The sequence below is a fragment of the Glycine max genome, chromosome 10 (genome assembly GCF_000004515.6).
Source record: "Glycine max cultivar Williams 82 chromosome 10, Glycine_max_v4.0, whole genome shotgun sequence".
In the NCBI taxonomy this organism is placed as follows: domain Eukaryota; kingdom Viridiplantae; phylum Streptophyta; class Magnoliopsida; order Fabales; family Fabaceae; genus Glycine; species Glycine max.
In genome coordinates, this window is record NC_038246.2 from 21,089,423 (window position 1) to 21,106,516 (window position 17,094).

At 39.5% G+C, this 17,094-nt stretch overlaps 1 protein-coding gene and 1 pseudogene across 1 annotated transcript; both read left to right on the plus strand.

The window, feature by feature from the left end:
* Positions 1-1,398: 1,398 nt before the first annotated feature.
* LOC112998175 (uncharacterized) lies at positions 1,399-6,562 on the plus strand (annotated as a pseudogene).
* Positions 6,563-14,357: 7,795 nt separating this feature from the next.
* On the plus strand, positions 14,358-15,917 carry LOC102665906 (uncharacterized). Its single transcript, XM_006589940.1, has 2 exons — positions 14,358-15,552; positions 15,775-15,917. The coding sequence occupies exons 1-2, from the start codon at positions 14,358-14,360 to the stop codon at positions 15,915-15,917; spliced, it is 1,338 nt and encodes a 445-aa protein (XP_006590003.1).
* Positions 15,918-17,094: the final 1,177 nt, after the last annotated feature.

Below are 17,094 nucleotides of genomic sequence, written 5' to 3' on the forward strand. Positions count from 1 at the left end.
TTTATTGATATCAAATGCCAAAAAGTTCTTTTCCTTTATTGAAAACAAAAACCCAATACTATAGTGTATTTGAACAAAAAGATAAAACAAAATTACAATAAATAAAATTATAACTAAAAACATATTTAACTTGGGCCTTTAAATTAGTTTGGGCCTTCAGCAACAATTAATAGTCTTGGTAGTGCCTCTGCCTCTGGGCCTTCATCTTTCTCCACTTGGGCCTTCAATCATCATCAATGGCAGCTATACAAATCACCAGCCTTGTCTCTATGACGTGTTGGGCCTGTTTAAGTCTGCCTCTGGTCATGGGCCCTTCAAGTGCTTCATGGTCCTTGTCCTTAGTTGTATCCTCATCACACCTCGTTTTGGAATCACCTCATTTGGAGCCCTGTAGCTCGAGTTATTGCCATTTCTATATTTCTGTCCAACCACCACTTAACCTACGTTTTACCATCTCATTCATCCATTTTATGCCAAGAAACACCTTATTAAGACCCATGAAATTAACCACCTTATTTTCCATCCTTTCCTTAATCAATTTCCGCATTTTCCATCAAGGTTTAATCCTAGACGATCCTAAGTCAGCCCTTGTGCCATGAGGGTTCATATCATTTGGTAATCAGAGCTCCGGTTCTAGGATCAACACTTCCTTTGCTGGAAATATTGGGTAACATCCTTCTTTATTTTTTCTTTGCCATTTATATTACCTTCTTGTTCATGTTCTTTTTTTTCTTTATGGCTGAACCATTGCAAAAGTTAAGCCTTTTGATCTCTTTGTTATATATATAAAAAAAACAGAAATTCGTATAAGCAAAAAAAAAAAAAATTGGGCTGAATGGTTCATGCTTGAAGAACTTAAAAAAAAATCTATTGAAGGTAATATATTGGTTGTATGAAGGATTCTTACTTGAATTCCTAAATTCTGAACTTTATTTCCTTCAATTGTGCCTAAAAACATTGTTAGCCTTTTTCTTGGTTAACCTTTTCCTTGTCTCTCTAGCCTTACCTTACACATATTGATGAATTGTTCTTTGTTGTGGCCATAATAATCTCTTGAATTGCCTAAGAACTCAAGGGGAATTAGAGTGGTAAAAGGCAAGAGTGTTTTCATTAGAGAAAAGCCATAATTGTGTGATACACTTGAGTGGGTGAGGTATTCAAATAGTAACTATATTTGTCTTGTTATGTTTGATTTGTTTGTTTGAGATGTCGGGTACTAATCCTAATGATGGAGTGGGGCTTTCGCAATTGCAAATGCAAGCTTTGTTGCAACATTTGGAGAGGTTAATGAAACAACGAGATGATGCACTCCATGAGAGGTTGGATCAAATGGAGAACAGAGATCATAATGAAGAAGAAAGGAGGAGAAGAAGGAATGATGGTGTTCCTAGACAAAACCGAATTGATGGTATTAAACTCAAAATTCCTCCCTTTAAAGGAAAGAATGATCCAGAGGCCTACTTGGAGTGGGAGATGAAAATAGAGCATGCTTTCTCATGCAACAACTATGAGGAGGACCAAAAGGTGAAGCTTGCCACCACGGAGTTTTCCGACTATGCTCTTGTGTGGTGGAACAAGCAACAAAAGGAGAGAGCAAGAAATGAAGAGCCAATGACATGGGCGGAGATGAAAAGGATCGTGAGGAAGCGGTATGTGCCGGCTAGTTACTCAAGGGATTTGAAATTCAAGCTCCAAAAAGTAACCCAAGGCAACAAGGGGGTTGAGGAGTATTTCAAGGAAATGGATGTGCTCATGATTCAAGCAAAGATTGAAGAAGATGAGGAGGTAACTATGGCTCGATTTCTTAATGGTTTGACTAATGATATCCGTGATATTGTTGAGCTGCAGGAGTTTGTTGAAATGGATGATTTGCTTCACAAAGTAATCCAAGTAGAGCAACAATTAAAAAGGAAAAGAGTGGCTAAGAGGAGTTTTACCAACTTTGGTTCTTCTAGTTGGAAAGACAAAGGTAAGAAAGATGGGGCTGCTACTTCTAGTAGTTTCCACACCTATCCCGTCAAAAACTCGCTCAAAGTCCCAAGAGGAACCCTCTAAAAGGAGTAGAGATGTGAAGTGTTTCAAGTGCCAAGGCCTAGGACACTATGCTTATGAGTGCCCTAACAAAAGCTCCATGGTTCTTAGAGATGGAGAATATATAAGTGAATCCGATGTTGAAGAGGAAGAGGAGAGTGAGTACGTAGAGGAAGAGGAGACTCCGGAGGGAGATTTGTTGATGATTAGACGGTTACTTGGTGGTCAATTGAAGCATGAGGAGGAGAGCCAAAGACAAAACATCTTTCACACTAGATGTTTAATCAACGGCAAGGTGTGCATGGTGATCATTGATGGAGGTAGTTGCACCAATGTGGCTAGTGCTAGATTAGTGTCAAAGCTACATTTAGCTACTAAACCACATCCTAGGCCATACAAACTTCAATGGCATAGTAAGGATGGAGAGGTGCAAGTGAAGCAACAAGTTGAAGTGGACGTTTCCATTGGGAAATACAATGATAAGGTACTTTGTGATGTTGTTCCTATGGAGGCCAGTCACTTACTTTTGGGGAGACCAAGGCAATTTGATAAAAGGGCCAATCATGACGGTTACACCAACAAGATCTCTTTCATGCACCAAGACAAAAAGATTGTGCTCAAACCATTGAGTCCACAAGAAGTGTGTGAGCATAAAAAGAAAACGAGGGAAAAACTTCTTCAAGAGAAAAGAGAAAAAGAAAACGTGAGCAAAAAACTTGAGAGTGAGAAAAAGAGGAAAACACTACAGAGGAAAAAGAGTGAACAAAAGAAGAGTGAAACACTTGAAGTGAGGGAGAGCTATTTAGCCACAAAAAGTGAGGTCAAGAGGTTGTTTCGTGCTAAATAGTCACTATACATCTTGTTTTGCAAAAATCAGATTTTGACCACTAACACTTTTGATGATTTTGAAGTGCCTTCTAGTGTTAAAACTCTTTTGCAGGATTTTCAAGACATGTTTCCATCAAATGTGCCAAGTGGACTCTTTGAGGGGAATTGAGCATCAAATTGATCTCATTCCGGGAGCTTCTTTGCCTAATAGCCCATCCTATAGAAGTAATCCACAAGAAACCAAAGAGATTCAAAGACAAGTGGATGAACTCATTAGCAAAGTTTGGGTAAGAGATAGTATGAGTCCTTGTGCTGTCCCAGTGATTTTGGTCCCTAAAAAGGATGGGACATGGCGCATGTGTTCCGATTGTAGAGCCCTTAATAACATCACCATTAAATATAGGCATCCTATACCTAGGCTTGATGAATTGCATGGTGCATGTTACTTCTCTAAAATCGATTTAAAAAGTGGATACAATCAAATTAGGATTAGAGAAGGGGATGAATGGAAAACTGCTTTTAAAACAAAATATGGTTTGTATGAATGGTTGGTTATGCCTTTTGGCCTAACTAACGCTCCTAGCACTTTCATGAGATTAATGAACCATATCTTGAAAGAGTTCATAGGAAAGTTCGTTGTGGTGTACTTTGATGATATTCTTATCTATAGCACTTCACTTGATTTGCATATTGATCATTTAAAATCTGTCTTGATTGTGCTTAGAGAAGAACAATTGTATGCCAATCTTGAAAAATGCATCTTTTGTACTAACCATGTTGTGTTTCTTGGATTTGTTGTAAGTTCAAAAGGAGTGCAAGTTGATGAGGAGAAGGTTAGGGCTATTCAAGAATGGCCTACACCTAAGTCCGTGACCGAGGTGAGGAGTTTTCATGGTTTAGCAAGTTTTTATAGACGATTTGTGAAGGATTTTAGCACATTGGCAGCACCTCTCAATGAAGTGCTAAAAAAATGTTGGTTTCAAATGGGGAGAGAAACAATAAGAAGCTTTCAATGTTCTTAAGCAAAAGCTAACTAATGCCCCCATACTTGCGTTGCCAAACTTTCAAAAATCTTTTGAAATTGAGTGTGATGCTTCAAATGTTGGGATTGGGGCTGTGTTGATGCAAGAAGGTCATCCAATTGCTTATTTTAGTGAAAAGTTAAGTGGTCCTACCCTTAACTATTCAACTTATGATAAGGATTTGTATGCCTTAGTACGGGCTTTGAAAACGTGGCAACACTACCTTTATCCCAAGGAATTTATCATTCTTAGTGACCATGAGTCCCTCAAATATATCAAGGGGCAAGGCAAGCTTAACAAAAGGCATGCGAGTGGGTGGAATTCCTAGAGCAATTCCCTTATGTTATCAAACATAAAAAAGGAAAAGGTAATATTGTAGCCGAGGCTCTTTCTCGGCGTCATGCATTACTTTCTATGCTTGAAACAAAATTGATTGGTCTTGAATGCTTGAAAAGCATGTATGAAAATTATGAAACTTTTGGAGAAATTTTTAAAAATTGTGCAATTTTTTTTTCAGAAAATGGTTTCTTTAGACATGAAGGCTTTCTTTTCAAAGAAAACAAATTGTGTGTGCCTAAATGTTCTACAAGAAATTTGGTTGTTTGTGAAGCACATGCAGGCGGTTTAATGGGGTATTTTGGGGTTCAAAAGACTCTAGAAACATTACAAGAACATTTTTATTGACCTCATATGAAAAAGGATGTACAGAAATTTTGTGAACATTGCATTGTATGTAAAAAGGCAAAGCCTCATTTTATTCCATGTAAAAAAGTTGATGATGCTTCCCATGTGGCTGATTTATTTTTCAAGGAGATTGTGAGACTCCATGGTTTGCCAAGGAGCATTGTTAGTGATAGGGACTCTAAGTTCCTAGCCATTTTTGGAGGACTTTGTGGGGCAAGTTGGGCACTAAATTATTATTTTCAACTACTTGTGATGAGGACATGACCAAGAGCAAGGGCAAGGATCCACTTGAAGGACTTGGAGGACCTATGACAAGGGCTAGAGCAAGGAAAGCCAAGGAAGCTCTTCAACAAGTGTTGTCCATACTATTTGAATACAAGCCCAAGTTTCAAGGAGAAAAGTCCAAGGTTGTGAGTTGTATCATGGCCCAAATGGAGGAGGACTAAATGACACCACTTTATTTCAATTTTAGAGTGTTTAGTTTGTCTAAATAATGGCCCAATCCTTGTAAAGTTGGCTGACCAAAAATATGTTTTGGGTTAATCAACTAAAAGGGCTTTAGTTAGGTTTAGTTCAAGTTGTAATAAGGGCCCAATTGGCAACCTAGACATCAGCCTTTTGGGAGACCAAATGGTGGCTGACATGTTGGCTGTTGGGGGTGACTTTTGGTTGCCTCAATTTCAGTTACACTCAGCCATTAAGTTTTTTTTAATTCCCTAGGTTAATGGCAATAAGTTATTTTAATTCTAGGTTAGTGGGTCATTACTAAAATCTGCTGTAAAGCTTCTATATAAGCTGAACCATTTTATCAATAAACACAAGTTGAGTTTTATTCAGAAAATTAGAGTTTATCTCTTTTATCTTAGTGAGAGTGATTCTCCTAAATTCTTGAGTGATTCAAGAACACCCTGGCTGTATCAAAGGACTTTCACAACCTTTGTGTGTTGCCCTCGCTGGAAAGAGTGATTCTTTCCTTCCTATCATCTCCACCCTTGTTCTTTCAAACCACAATTCCAGGAAATCCACCTCTGCCCAAAATTATCTCGTGACCATAACTTCCATTTTACATACTCAAATTAAGTGATTCTTGAGCCTAAATTGAATTTCAAAACGAGACCTTTCACCTCGTTTTGGAATCACCTCATTTGGAGCCCTGTAGCTTCCGTTATTGCCATTTCTATATTTCTGTCCAGCCACCACTTAACCTACGTTTTACCATCCCATTCATCCATTTTATGCCAGAAACCACCTTATTAAGACCCACGAAATTAACCACCTTATTTTCCATCCTTTCCTTAATCAATTTCTGCATTTTCCATCAAGGTTTAATCCTAGACGATCCTAAGTCAGCCCTTGTGCCATGAGGGTTCATATCAACTTGTCACCCACAAACCGATGGGCAAACAGAAGTTGTTAATAGGACATTGGGAACTTTGCTTAGGACAATTTTGAGGAAGAACTTAAAAACTTGGGAAGCTTGTTTACCCCATGTTGAGTTTGCTTACAATAGAGTTGTTCATAGCACCACTAATTGTTCTCCTTTTGAAGTTGTTTATGGTTTTTATCCACTAACTCCTCTTGATCTTTTGCCTATGCCTAATGTTTCTGTTTTTAAGCATAAAAAAGGTCAAGCAAAGGCGGACTATGTGAAGAAGCTTCATGAGAGAGTCAAAGATCAAATTGAGAGGAAAAATGAAAGCTATGCTAAACAAGCCAACAAAGGGAGAAAGAAGGTTGTCTTCGAACCCGGAGATTGGGTTTGGGTGCACATGAGAAAAGAAAGGTTTCCGGAACAAAGGAAATCAAAGCTTCAACCAAGGGGAGATGGACCATTTCAAGTGCTTGAAAGAATCAATGACAATGCTTACAAAGTTGAGTTGCCCGGTAAGTATAATGTTAGCTCCACCTTCAATGTCTCTGACTTATGTATTTTTGATGCAGATGGAGAATCCGATTTGAGGACAAATCCTTCTCAAGAGAGAGAGAATGATGAGGACATGACAAAGAGCAAGGGCAAGGATCCACTTGAAGGACTTGGAGGACCTATGACAAGGGCTAGAGCAAGGAAAGCCAAGGAAGCTCTTCAACAAGTGTTGTCCATACAATTTGAATACAAGCCCAAGTTTCAAGGAGAAAAGTCCAAGGTTGTGAGTTGTATCATGGCCCAAATGGAGGAGGCTTAAATGACACCACTTTGTCTCAATTTTAAAGTGTTTAGTTTGTCTAAATAATGGCCCAATCCTTGTAAAGTTGGCTGACCAAAAATATGTTTTGGGTTAATCAACTAAAAGGGCTTTAGTTAGGTTTAGTTCAAGTTGTAATAAGGGCCCAATTGGCAACCTAGGCATCAGCCTTTTGGGAGACCAAATGGTGGCTGACTTGATGTCTGTTGGAGGTGACTTTTGGTTGCCACAATTTCAGTTACACTCAGCCATTAAGTTCTTTAATTCCCTAGGTTAATGGCATTAAGTTCTTTTAATTCTAGGTTAGTGGGTCATTACTAAAATCTGATGTAAAGCTTCTATATAAGCTGAACCATTTTATCAATAAACACAAGTTGAGTTTTATTCAGAAAATTAGAGTTTATCTCTTTTATCTTAGTGAGAGTGATTCTCCTAAATTCTTGAGTGATTCAAGAACACCCTGGTTGTATCAAAGGAATTTCACAACCTTTGTGTGTTGCCCTAGCCGGAAAGAGTGATTCTTTTCTTCATTTCATCTTCAACCATGTTCTTTCAAACCACAATTCCAAAAAATCCACTTCTGCCCAGAATTATCTCGTGGCTATAACTCCCATTTCACGCACTCAAATTAAGTGATTCTTGAGCCAAAATTGAATTTCAAAATGAGGTCTTTCACCTCGTTTTGGAATCACCTCATTTGGAGCCCTGTAGCTTGAGTTATTGCCATTTCTATATTTCTGTCCAACCACCACTTAACCTACATTTTACCATCCCATTCAACCATTTTATGCCAAGAACCACCTTATTAAGACCCACGAAATTAACCACCTTATTTTCCATCCTTTCCTTAATCAATTTCAGCATTTTCCATCAAGGTTTAATCCTAGACGATCCTAAGTCAGCCCTTATGAGGGTTCATATCAGGATGCTTTTTTGTTCGGTGTAGCCGTAAAAATTTAAAATGTAGGTCTGCTAGTTTTTTTCGTTCGAGCTCAACCGAATTTGTGTTTCGGCCGACACCGACATGTTTTCATTTGCTTGGCAAGGAAACATTAGCCAACCTCGGCAAAAAAACATGTTTTACCGATACTGATCGAAAAAGATGCTAGGCGACGTTGGCCAGGAAAGACGACCGATCGAGGTTTAAAAAAGAAGCATCACCGGATGATGCCGATCGAACATTTCCTAATAGACATCAGCCAAATATTATTCAGGGATTGAATAGAAAACACAATAGCCGACATTGGTAGTTAAAAAGCCCCGACTGCTATTTTTCAGCCGACATTGCACAATTTTTTTTACAAACGCTGGCCGATAATGTTTCGTTACGGTAAAGGAAGTTTTGTTGTTGGTGTCGCCTATAAAATTTTCAATGTAGGTTGGCTGGCTTTTTTCGTGCTATCTCAATCGAAGTTGTGTTTCGGCCAACACCGACGACATGTTATCATTTGCTCGGCAAGGAAAACATTAGCCCACCTAGGAAAACAACATGATTCACCGATACGTATCGAAAAAAATGCTAGCCGACGTCGGCCAGGAAAGATGACCGATCGAGGTTTAAAAAAGAAGCATCACCGGATGACGCCGATCGAACATTTCCTAATAGACATCATCCAAATATTATTCAGGGATTGAATAGAAAATACAATAGCCGACATCGGTCGTTGTAAAGCCACGACTGACACTTTTTAGCCGACACTGCGCAATTTTTTTTACAAACGCTGGTCGATAATGTTTCGTTACGGTAGAGGAGGCTTTTTTTTCGATGTTGCCGTAAAAATTTACAATGTAGGTCGGCTAAGTTTTTTCGTTCGAGCTCAACCGAATTTGTGTTTCGGCCGACATCGGCATGTTTTCATTTGCTTGGCAAGGAAAACATTAGCCAACCTCGGCAAAAACACATGATTCACTGATACTGATCGTAAAACATGCTAGCCAACGTCAGCCAGGAAAGATGACCGATCCAGGTTTAAAAAAGAAGCATCACCGGATGACGCCGATCAAACATTTCCTAATAGCCATCAGCTAAATATTATTCAGGAATTGAATAGAAAAAACAATAGTCAACATCGGTAGTTAAAAAGCCCCGAATGCTATTTTTCAGCCGACATTCCACAAGCTTTCTTACAAACGCTGGCCAATAATATTTCTTTACGGCAAAGGAAATTTTGTTGTTGGTGTCACCTATAAAATTTAAAATGTAGGTCGGCTAGGTTTTTTCGTTCAAGCTCAACTGAAGTTTTGTTTCGGCCGACACTGACATGTTTTCATTTGCTTGGCAAGGAAAACATTAGCCAACCTCGGAAAAAAATTTTGATTCACCAATACTGATCCAAAAAACAGCTAGCCGATGTCGGTCAGGAAAGATGACCGATCGAACATTTCCTAATAGACATCAACCAAATATTATTCAGGGATTCAATGGAAAATACAATAGCCGACATCGGTCGTTGTAAAGCCACGACTGACACTTTTCAGCCTACACTCCCCAATTTTTTTTACAAACAATGGCTGATAATATTTTTTTACTATAGAGGATGCTTTTTTGTTCGGTGTTGCCGTAAAAATTTACAATGTAGGTCGGCTAGGTTTTTTCGTTCTAGCTCAACTGAATTTGTGTTTCAGCCGACACCGGCATGTTTTCATTTGCTTGGCAAAGAAAACATTAGCCAACCTCGGCAAAAAACCATGATTCACCGATACTGATCGTAAAACATGCTAGCCGACGTCGGCCAGGAAAGATGATCGATCGAGGTTTAAAAAAGAAGCATCACCGGATGACCCCGATCAAACATTTCCTAATAGACATCAGCCAAATACTATTCAGGGATTGAATAGAAAACACAATAGCCGACATCGATAGTTAAAAAGCCCCGACTGTTATTTTTCAGCCAACATTGCACAAGCTATTTTACAAACTCTGACCGATAATATCTATTTATGGTAAAGGAAGTTTTGTTGTTGGTGTCGCCTATAAAATTTAAAATGTAGGGCGACTAGGTTTTTCGTTTGAGCTCAACCGAAGTTTTGTTTCGGCCGACACTAGCACGTTTTCATTTGCTTGGCAAGGAAAACATTAGCCAACCTCAGAAAAAAATTGATTCACCGATACTGATCCAAAAAAAGCTAGCCAACGTCGATCAGGAAAGATGACCGATCAAGGTTTAAAAAAGAAGCATCACCGGATGATGCCGATCGAACATTTCCTAATAGACATCATCCAAATATTATTCAGGGATTGAAATGAAAATACAATAGCCGACGTCGGTCGTTATAAAGCCGTGACTGATACTTTTCAGCCGACACTCTGCAATTTTTTTTGCAAACACTGGCCGATAATGTTTCGTTACGGTAAAGGAAGTTTTGTTGTTGGTGTCGCCTATCAAATTTTCAATGTAGGTTGGCAAGGTTTTTTTGTGCTAGCTCAACAGAAGTTGTGTTTCGTCCGACACCGGCATGTTTTCATTTGCTCGGCAAGCATAACAATAGCCCACCTCGGAAATAAAAAATTCACCGATATGTATCGAAAAAAATGCTAGCCAACGTCGGTCTGGAAAGATGACCGATCGAGGTTTAAAAAATAAGCATCACCGGATGACGCCGATCGAACATTTCCTAATAGACATCATCCAAAAATTATTCAGGGATTGAATAGAAAATACAATAGCCGACATTGGTCGTTCTAAAGCCACGACTGATACTTTTCAGCTGACATTGCGCAATTTTTTTTACAAAAGCTGGTCGATAATATTTTTTTACGGTGGAGGATGCTTTTTAGTTCGGTGTTGCTGTAAAAATTTACAATGTAGGTCGGCTAGGTTTTTTCGTTCGAGCTCAACCGAAGTTGTGTTTCGACCGACATTGGCATGTTTTCATTTGCTTGGCAAGGAAAACATTAGCCAACCTCGACAAAATAACATGATTCACAGATATTGATCGTAAAACATGCTAGCCAACGTCGGCCAGGAAAGATGATCGATCGAGGTTTAAAAAAGAAGCATCACCGGATGATGCCAATCGAACATTTCCTAATATATATCAGCCGAATATTATTCAGGGATTGAATAGAAAACACAATAGCCGACATCGGTAGTTAAAAAGTCCCGACTACTATTTTTCAGCCGACATTGCGCAAGCTTTTTTACAAACGCTGGACGATGATATTTCTTTACGGTAATGGAAGTTTTGTTGTTAGTGTCGCCTATAAAATTTTCAATGTACGTCGGCTAGCTTTTTTTTGTGCTAGCTCAACCTAAGTTGTTCTTCGGCTGACACTGGCTTGTTTCCATTTACTCGACAAGGAAAACATTAGCCCAGCTCGGAAAAAAACATTATTCACCAATACCTATTGAAAAAAATGCTAGCCGACGTCGGCCTAGAAAGATGACAGATCGAGGTTTAAAAAAGAAGCATCACCGGATGACGCCGTTCGAACATTTCCTAATCGACATCTTCCAAATAATATTCAGGGATTAAATAAAAAATATAATTGCCGACATCGGTCGATGTAAAGCCGCGACTGATATTTTTCAGCCGACATTGCGCAATTTTTTTACAAACGCTGGTGTATAATATTTTTTTACGGTAGAGGATGCTTCTTTGTTCGATGTTGCGGTAAAAATTTACAATGTAGGTCGGCTAGGTTTTTTCGTTCGAGCTCAACCGATGTTGTGTTTCGGCCGAGATAGGCATCTTTTCATTTGCTCGGCATGGAAAACATTAGCCAACCTTGGAAAAACAATTTGATTCACCGATACTGATCCAAAAAAATGCTAGCCAACGTCAGTCAGGAAAGATGACCGATCGAGGTTTAAAAAAGAAGCATCACCGGATGACGCCGATCGAACATTTCCTAATTGACATCATCCAAATATTATTCAGGGATTGAATAGAAAATACAATACCCGACATCGGTCGTTGTAAAGCCGCGAGTGATATTTTTCAGCCGACATTGCGCAATTTTTTTACAAACGCTGGCGTATAATCTTTTTTTTACCGTAGAGGATCCTTTTTTGTTCGGTGCTGCGGTAAAAATTTACAATGTAGGTTGGCTAGGTTTTTTCGTTCGAGCTCAACCGAAGTTGTGTTTCGACCGATATCGGCATGTTTTCATTTGCTTGGCGAGGAAAACATTAGCCAACCTCGGCAAAATAACATGATTCCCTGATATTGATCCTAAAACATGCTAGCCGACGTCGGCCAGGAAAGATGATCGATCGAGGTTTAAAAAAGAAGCATCACCGGATGATGCCGATCGAACATTTCCTAATAGATATCAGCCGAATATTATTCAGGGATTGATTAGAAAACACAATAGTCGACATCGGTAGTTAAAAAGCTCCGACTGCTATTTTTCAGTCGACATTGCACAAGCTTTTTTACAAACGCTGGCTGATAATATTTCTTTACGGTAAAGGAAGTTTTGTTGTTGGTGTCGCCTATAAAATTTTCAATGTAGGTCGGCTAGATTTTTTCGTGCTAGCTCAATCGAAGTTGTGTTTCGGCCGACATCGGCTTGTTTTCATTTACTCGGCAAGGAAAACATTAACCCACCTCGGAAAAAAAACATGATTCACTGATGCGTATCGAAAATAATGCTGGCCGACGTCGGCCAGGAAAGATGACTGATCGAGGTTTAAAAAAGAAGCATCACTGGATGATGAGGACATGACCAAGAGCAAGGGCAAGGATCCACTTGAAGGACTTGGAGGACCTATGACAAGGGCTATGATGATGATGAGAATCATGAAACTGGCCAAATACAGGCTAAAGGCCCAAGTGGAGAAGGGCGAAGGCCCAAGTGGAGAAGGATAAAGCCCCAGAGTGGAGAAGGATGAAGGCCCAAGTGGAGAAGGAAGAAGACCCAGAGGCAGAGACACTATCAAGACTATTAATTGTTGCTGAAGGCCCAGATTAATTTGAAGGCCCAGGTTAAATATGTTTTTTAGTTATAATTTTTATTTATTGTAATTTTGGCCCAAACTGTTTAGAAGGCCCATGTCTATTCTCATCAGATGAGGACACAACTAAGGGCAAGGACCATGAAGCACTTGAAGGGCCCATGAGCAGAGACATACTTAAAAGGGCCCAACACAGTGATGAGGACACAACTAAGGGGTAGGACCATGAAGCACTTGAAGGGCCCATGACCAGAGGCAGACTTAAACAGGCCCAACACGTCACAGAGATAAGGCTGGTTATTTGTATAGCTGACATTGATGATGATTGAAGGCCCATGTTTCCATTATTTTTATTTTTATTTTATTATTTAATTATTGCAATTAAATAAATAATTTGGTGGTTGTGGCTGAAACCTATGCCTTTTTAGCTGCACCAATTTATTTCGTTTTTAGGGTTTAGTGAACTATATATATTTTCATCAAAATGAATGAAGGAATTTTTTGGCATTCTTTTTAAATACGTGAGAAAGCTTCTCTCAGGGTTCCTGTTGAACCAAATTCTGACTTATCAAGGTTGATTCCTTGTGGCGTCACTGTGACTTATCTTCCATCTCTGGAAGTGGCGTCCCTCTCCGTCAACAATCCTGTATCAAACGTTCCGCCTCGTAAGATTCACGTCATCTGGTATCAGAGCTTCGGCTCTTGATACAGGTTCTGCTGTCGTTTTCATTGGTTGTCAATTTCGTTTATTTTTGTTGATTGTCAAGTTCGTTTTGTCGTTGCTACTCTGTTCGTATTTCATTTGTACTCTGTTCGTTTTGTTCTGTTCTCGTTGTTTTCGTTTTGTCTTCTATTCATCGCTTTCGTTTTCGTATTGTATTCTCATGTGATTGCCTATTCGAATTTTGTTTGTGCCTGTCAAATTGTTTCAGGCTATTCGAATTTTGTTTGTGCCTGTCAAATTGTTTCAGCCTATTCGAATTCAGTTTGGGTAAAAATTGACTAATTTCCAAATTGCTAAATTGTCAAATTTCCTATTAACCTATTGAACGAATTCTAATATCTGCATGACTGTTAAAAAAACCAGTTGCAAAAAAAAAAGTTTGGAAGAAATTTGGATGTTTGATCTTTGAACACAAAATTAAGGCAGTTAGAGGCGTTTTTTGGGAAAATTGTGGCACCAAATCAGTGGGAATTTACCCAAGGATTCTCCTTTCAATTCTGAGCATTTTGATATATAGTGGGCCTCAAACGGACGTCTGTAGCAAAAGTTATGGTCATTTGAAATTTGCATGTCAATTTTGCTAATTCTGTGTCTTCTTCTCTGTTGATTGCATAGTTTCCTTGTTTTCAATCCTATCTGTTTGTTCTGTTTATGTCCTTGAACTTCTGTTTATGTCTTTGCCCAAGTTTGCCAAGTCTGCGTGCGGTTTAGTTTAGGATAGTCACTGTTAATTGTGTTAAGTTTTGGAGTGTCACTTCTTCGTGCGTCTAATCATTGCTACAACCTTCTTGTGAGTCCAATTTGGTCCATCCAGGAACTTAAGAGGAAACACGAGTGGTAAAAGGCAAGAGGGAATACATTACACAAAAGCCTATTGAGAGCATCAAACACGAGTGTACTACCATCTAAGAGATAAACACGTGAGTAGAGTGTGATGAGGTCCTGAAACCTTAATAATTTTTACTGCAAACTTTTCTGTTGAATCATGGCAGGAGCAGGAGCAGGTGGTTGTGGTGGTGATGAGTATCATCAGTTGGATGGAGCTCAGCGTATGTTACTGGACGCGATGAATGCACAGATGCAACGTTTGCTGGATCGTAACAATCAGGAGGTCTTTGAACGACTAGAATTATTGGAGAACCAAGTGAATCAGAATGCTAGACGAACTACAGGTGGGAACAGAGGTAATAATGGTGGTAATGACGGATCGAGGCAAAAGCAGGTTGAGGGAGTAAAGCTCAATGTTCCTCCCTTCAAAGGCAGAAGTGATCCAGATGCCTACCTGGACTGGGAAATGAAGATTGAACATGTATTTGCCTGCAATGACTACACTGAAGAGCAGAAAATCAAGCTAGTAGTAGCTGAATTCTCCGACTATGCCCTCATTTGGTGGCATAAAAACCAGAGAGAAATGCTGAGAGAGGGAGGGCGAGAGGTAGATACATGGACTGAAATGAAAATGGTGATGAGAAAAAGGTATGTGCCCACTAGCTATAATAGAACCATGCGACAGAAACTCCAAAGGCTGTCCCAAGGGAATTTAACTGTGGAAGAGTACTATAAAGAGATGAAAATAGCGTTAGCGAGGGCCAACATCGAAGAGGAATCCGAAGACACAATGGCTCGTTTTTTGAATGGTCTAAACCCTGAAATCAGAGATGTTGTTGAATTACAGGAGTATGTGGAGTTGGATGAACTACTACATAAGGCACTACGAGTTGAACAACAAATTAGAAGAAAAAGTGCAGCAAGGAGGAACTCACCCAATACTTACAACCAGAATTGGGCCAACAGATCCAAGAAGGAGGGAGGTAATTCGTCCAGCCCAGCAGCAACATCCCCACATGGAAAGTCAACAGCGTCCAGTGTTGGTGGAAGCAAACATAACACTTCCACTTCCTCATCCAATATTGGAACCAGAAACATAAAATGCTTCAAATGCTTAGGCAGAGGACATATTGCTTCTAAATGTCCAACCAGGAGGACCATGATCATGAAGGCTGATGGAGAAGTCACTAGTGAGTCTGAAATCAGTGAAGAAGAAGTGGAAGAAGAAGAGTATGAGGAGGAAGCTATACAGGGTGATATGATGATGGTGAGAAGGCTGTTGGGAAATCAGATGCAGCCACTGGATGACAACCAAAGAGAAAATATTTTCCACACCATGTGTGTCATTAATGGTAAGTTGTGCTCTTTAATTGTTGATGGAGGAAGTTGTACCAATGTTGCAAGTTCCAAGTTAGTGACCAAACTGAATTTGGAAACTAAACCCCATCCTAGGCCATACAAACTTCAGTGGCTTAGTGAAGATGAAGAGGTAAAAGTGACTCAACAGGTTGAGGTGTGTCTCACCATTGGGAGATATAATGATAGGGTGCTGTGTGATGTGGTCCCAATGGAAGCGACCCATGTGCTGTTAGGAAGATCGTGGCAGTATGATACCAAGGCAGTGGATGATGGCTTCACCAACAAAATCTCTTTCAAGCAAGATGACAAGAAAATTGTTCTCAAACCGTTATCTCCTAGAGAGGTTTGTGAGGATTAGATAAAAATGAGAGAAAAGAAAAAGAGTGAGACACTTGAGAGGAAAAAGAGTGAAACACTTGAGAAGGAAAAGAGGGGAAAGAAAAAGAGTGAAACACTTGAGAAGGAAAAGAGGGGAAAGAAAAAGAGTGAAACACTTGAGAAGGAAAAGAGGGGAAAGAAAAAGAGTGAAACACTTGAGAGGGAAAAGAGAGAAAACAAAAAGAGTGAAACACTTGAGGGCAAACAGCTTTGTTTAGCAACAAAAAGGGAGGTAAGGAGGGTGCTTTGCGCGAGACAACCCCTCTATTTATTGTTTTGTCAACGTCAGATGTTGCATGCTAACCAATTTGATGAATTTAAATTGCCTTCTGGTATTGAGTCTCTTCTGCATGATTTTGATGATGTGTTTCCAGCAAGTGTACCAGATGGTTTGCCACCATTGAGGGGAATTGAGCATCACATTGATCTCATTCCAGGAGCGTCCTTGCCCAATCGGCCAGCTTATAGGAGCAACCCACAAGAAACTAAGGAGATCGAAAGGCAAGTGTCCGAACTCCTGAGCAAAGGTTGGGTGAGAGATAGTATGAGTTTGTGCGCTGTACCTGTCATTCTAGTACCCAAGAAGGACGACTTATGGAGGATGTGTTCTGATTGTAGAGCCATAAACAACATCACCATCAAGTATAGGCATCCAATCCCCAGGTTAGATGATCTTCTTGATGAACTGTATGGTGCATGTGTGTTTTCTAAAATTGATTTGAAAAGTGGCTATAATCAGATTAGGATCAAAGAGGGAGATGAATGGAAAACTGCCTTTAAAACAAAATATGCTTTGTATGAGTTGATGGTTATGCCATTTGGTTTGACTAATGCACCTAGTACTTTCATGAGATTGATGAACCATGTTTTAAGGGAGTTTATTGGAAAATTTGTGGTGGTGTACTTTGATGATATTTTCATCTATAGCACTATGATTTGCATGCTGAACATTTACAATCAGTTTTAAGTGTGCCTAGGAAAGAAAAATTGTATGCCAACCTAGAAAAGTGCTCCTTTTGTACTGATCATGTGGTGTTTCTGGGTTTTGTTGTTAGTGCAGAGGGAGTACGGGTGGATGTGGAAAAGGTTAAAGCCATCCAAGAATGGCCAACACCTAAGACCGTCAACGAGGTGAGGGGATTTCATGGTTTAGCAAG

What these genes read in the sequence shown, in the direction of transcription:
- LOC102665906 (XM_006589940.1), top strand. Translation starts at nt 14,358, where the DNA reads ATGGCAGGAGCAGGAGCAGGTGGTTGTGGTGGTGATGAGTATCATCAG. An exon ending in CACCATGTGTGTCATTAATG is followed by an intron (nt 15,553 to 15,774) that starts GTAAGTTGTGCT and finishes TCCCAATGGAAG; the next exon opens with CGACCCATGTGCTGTTAGGA.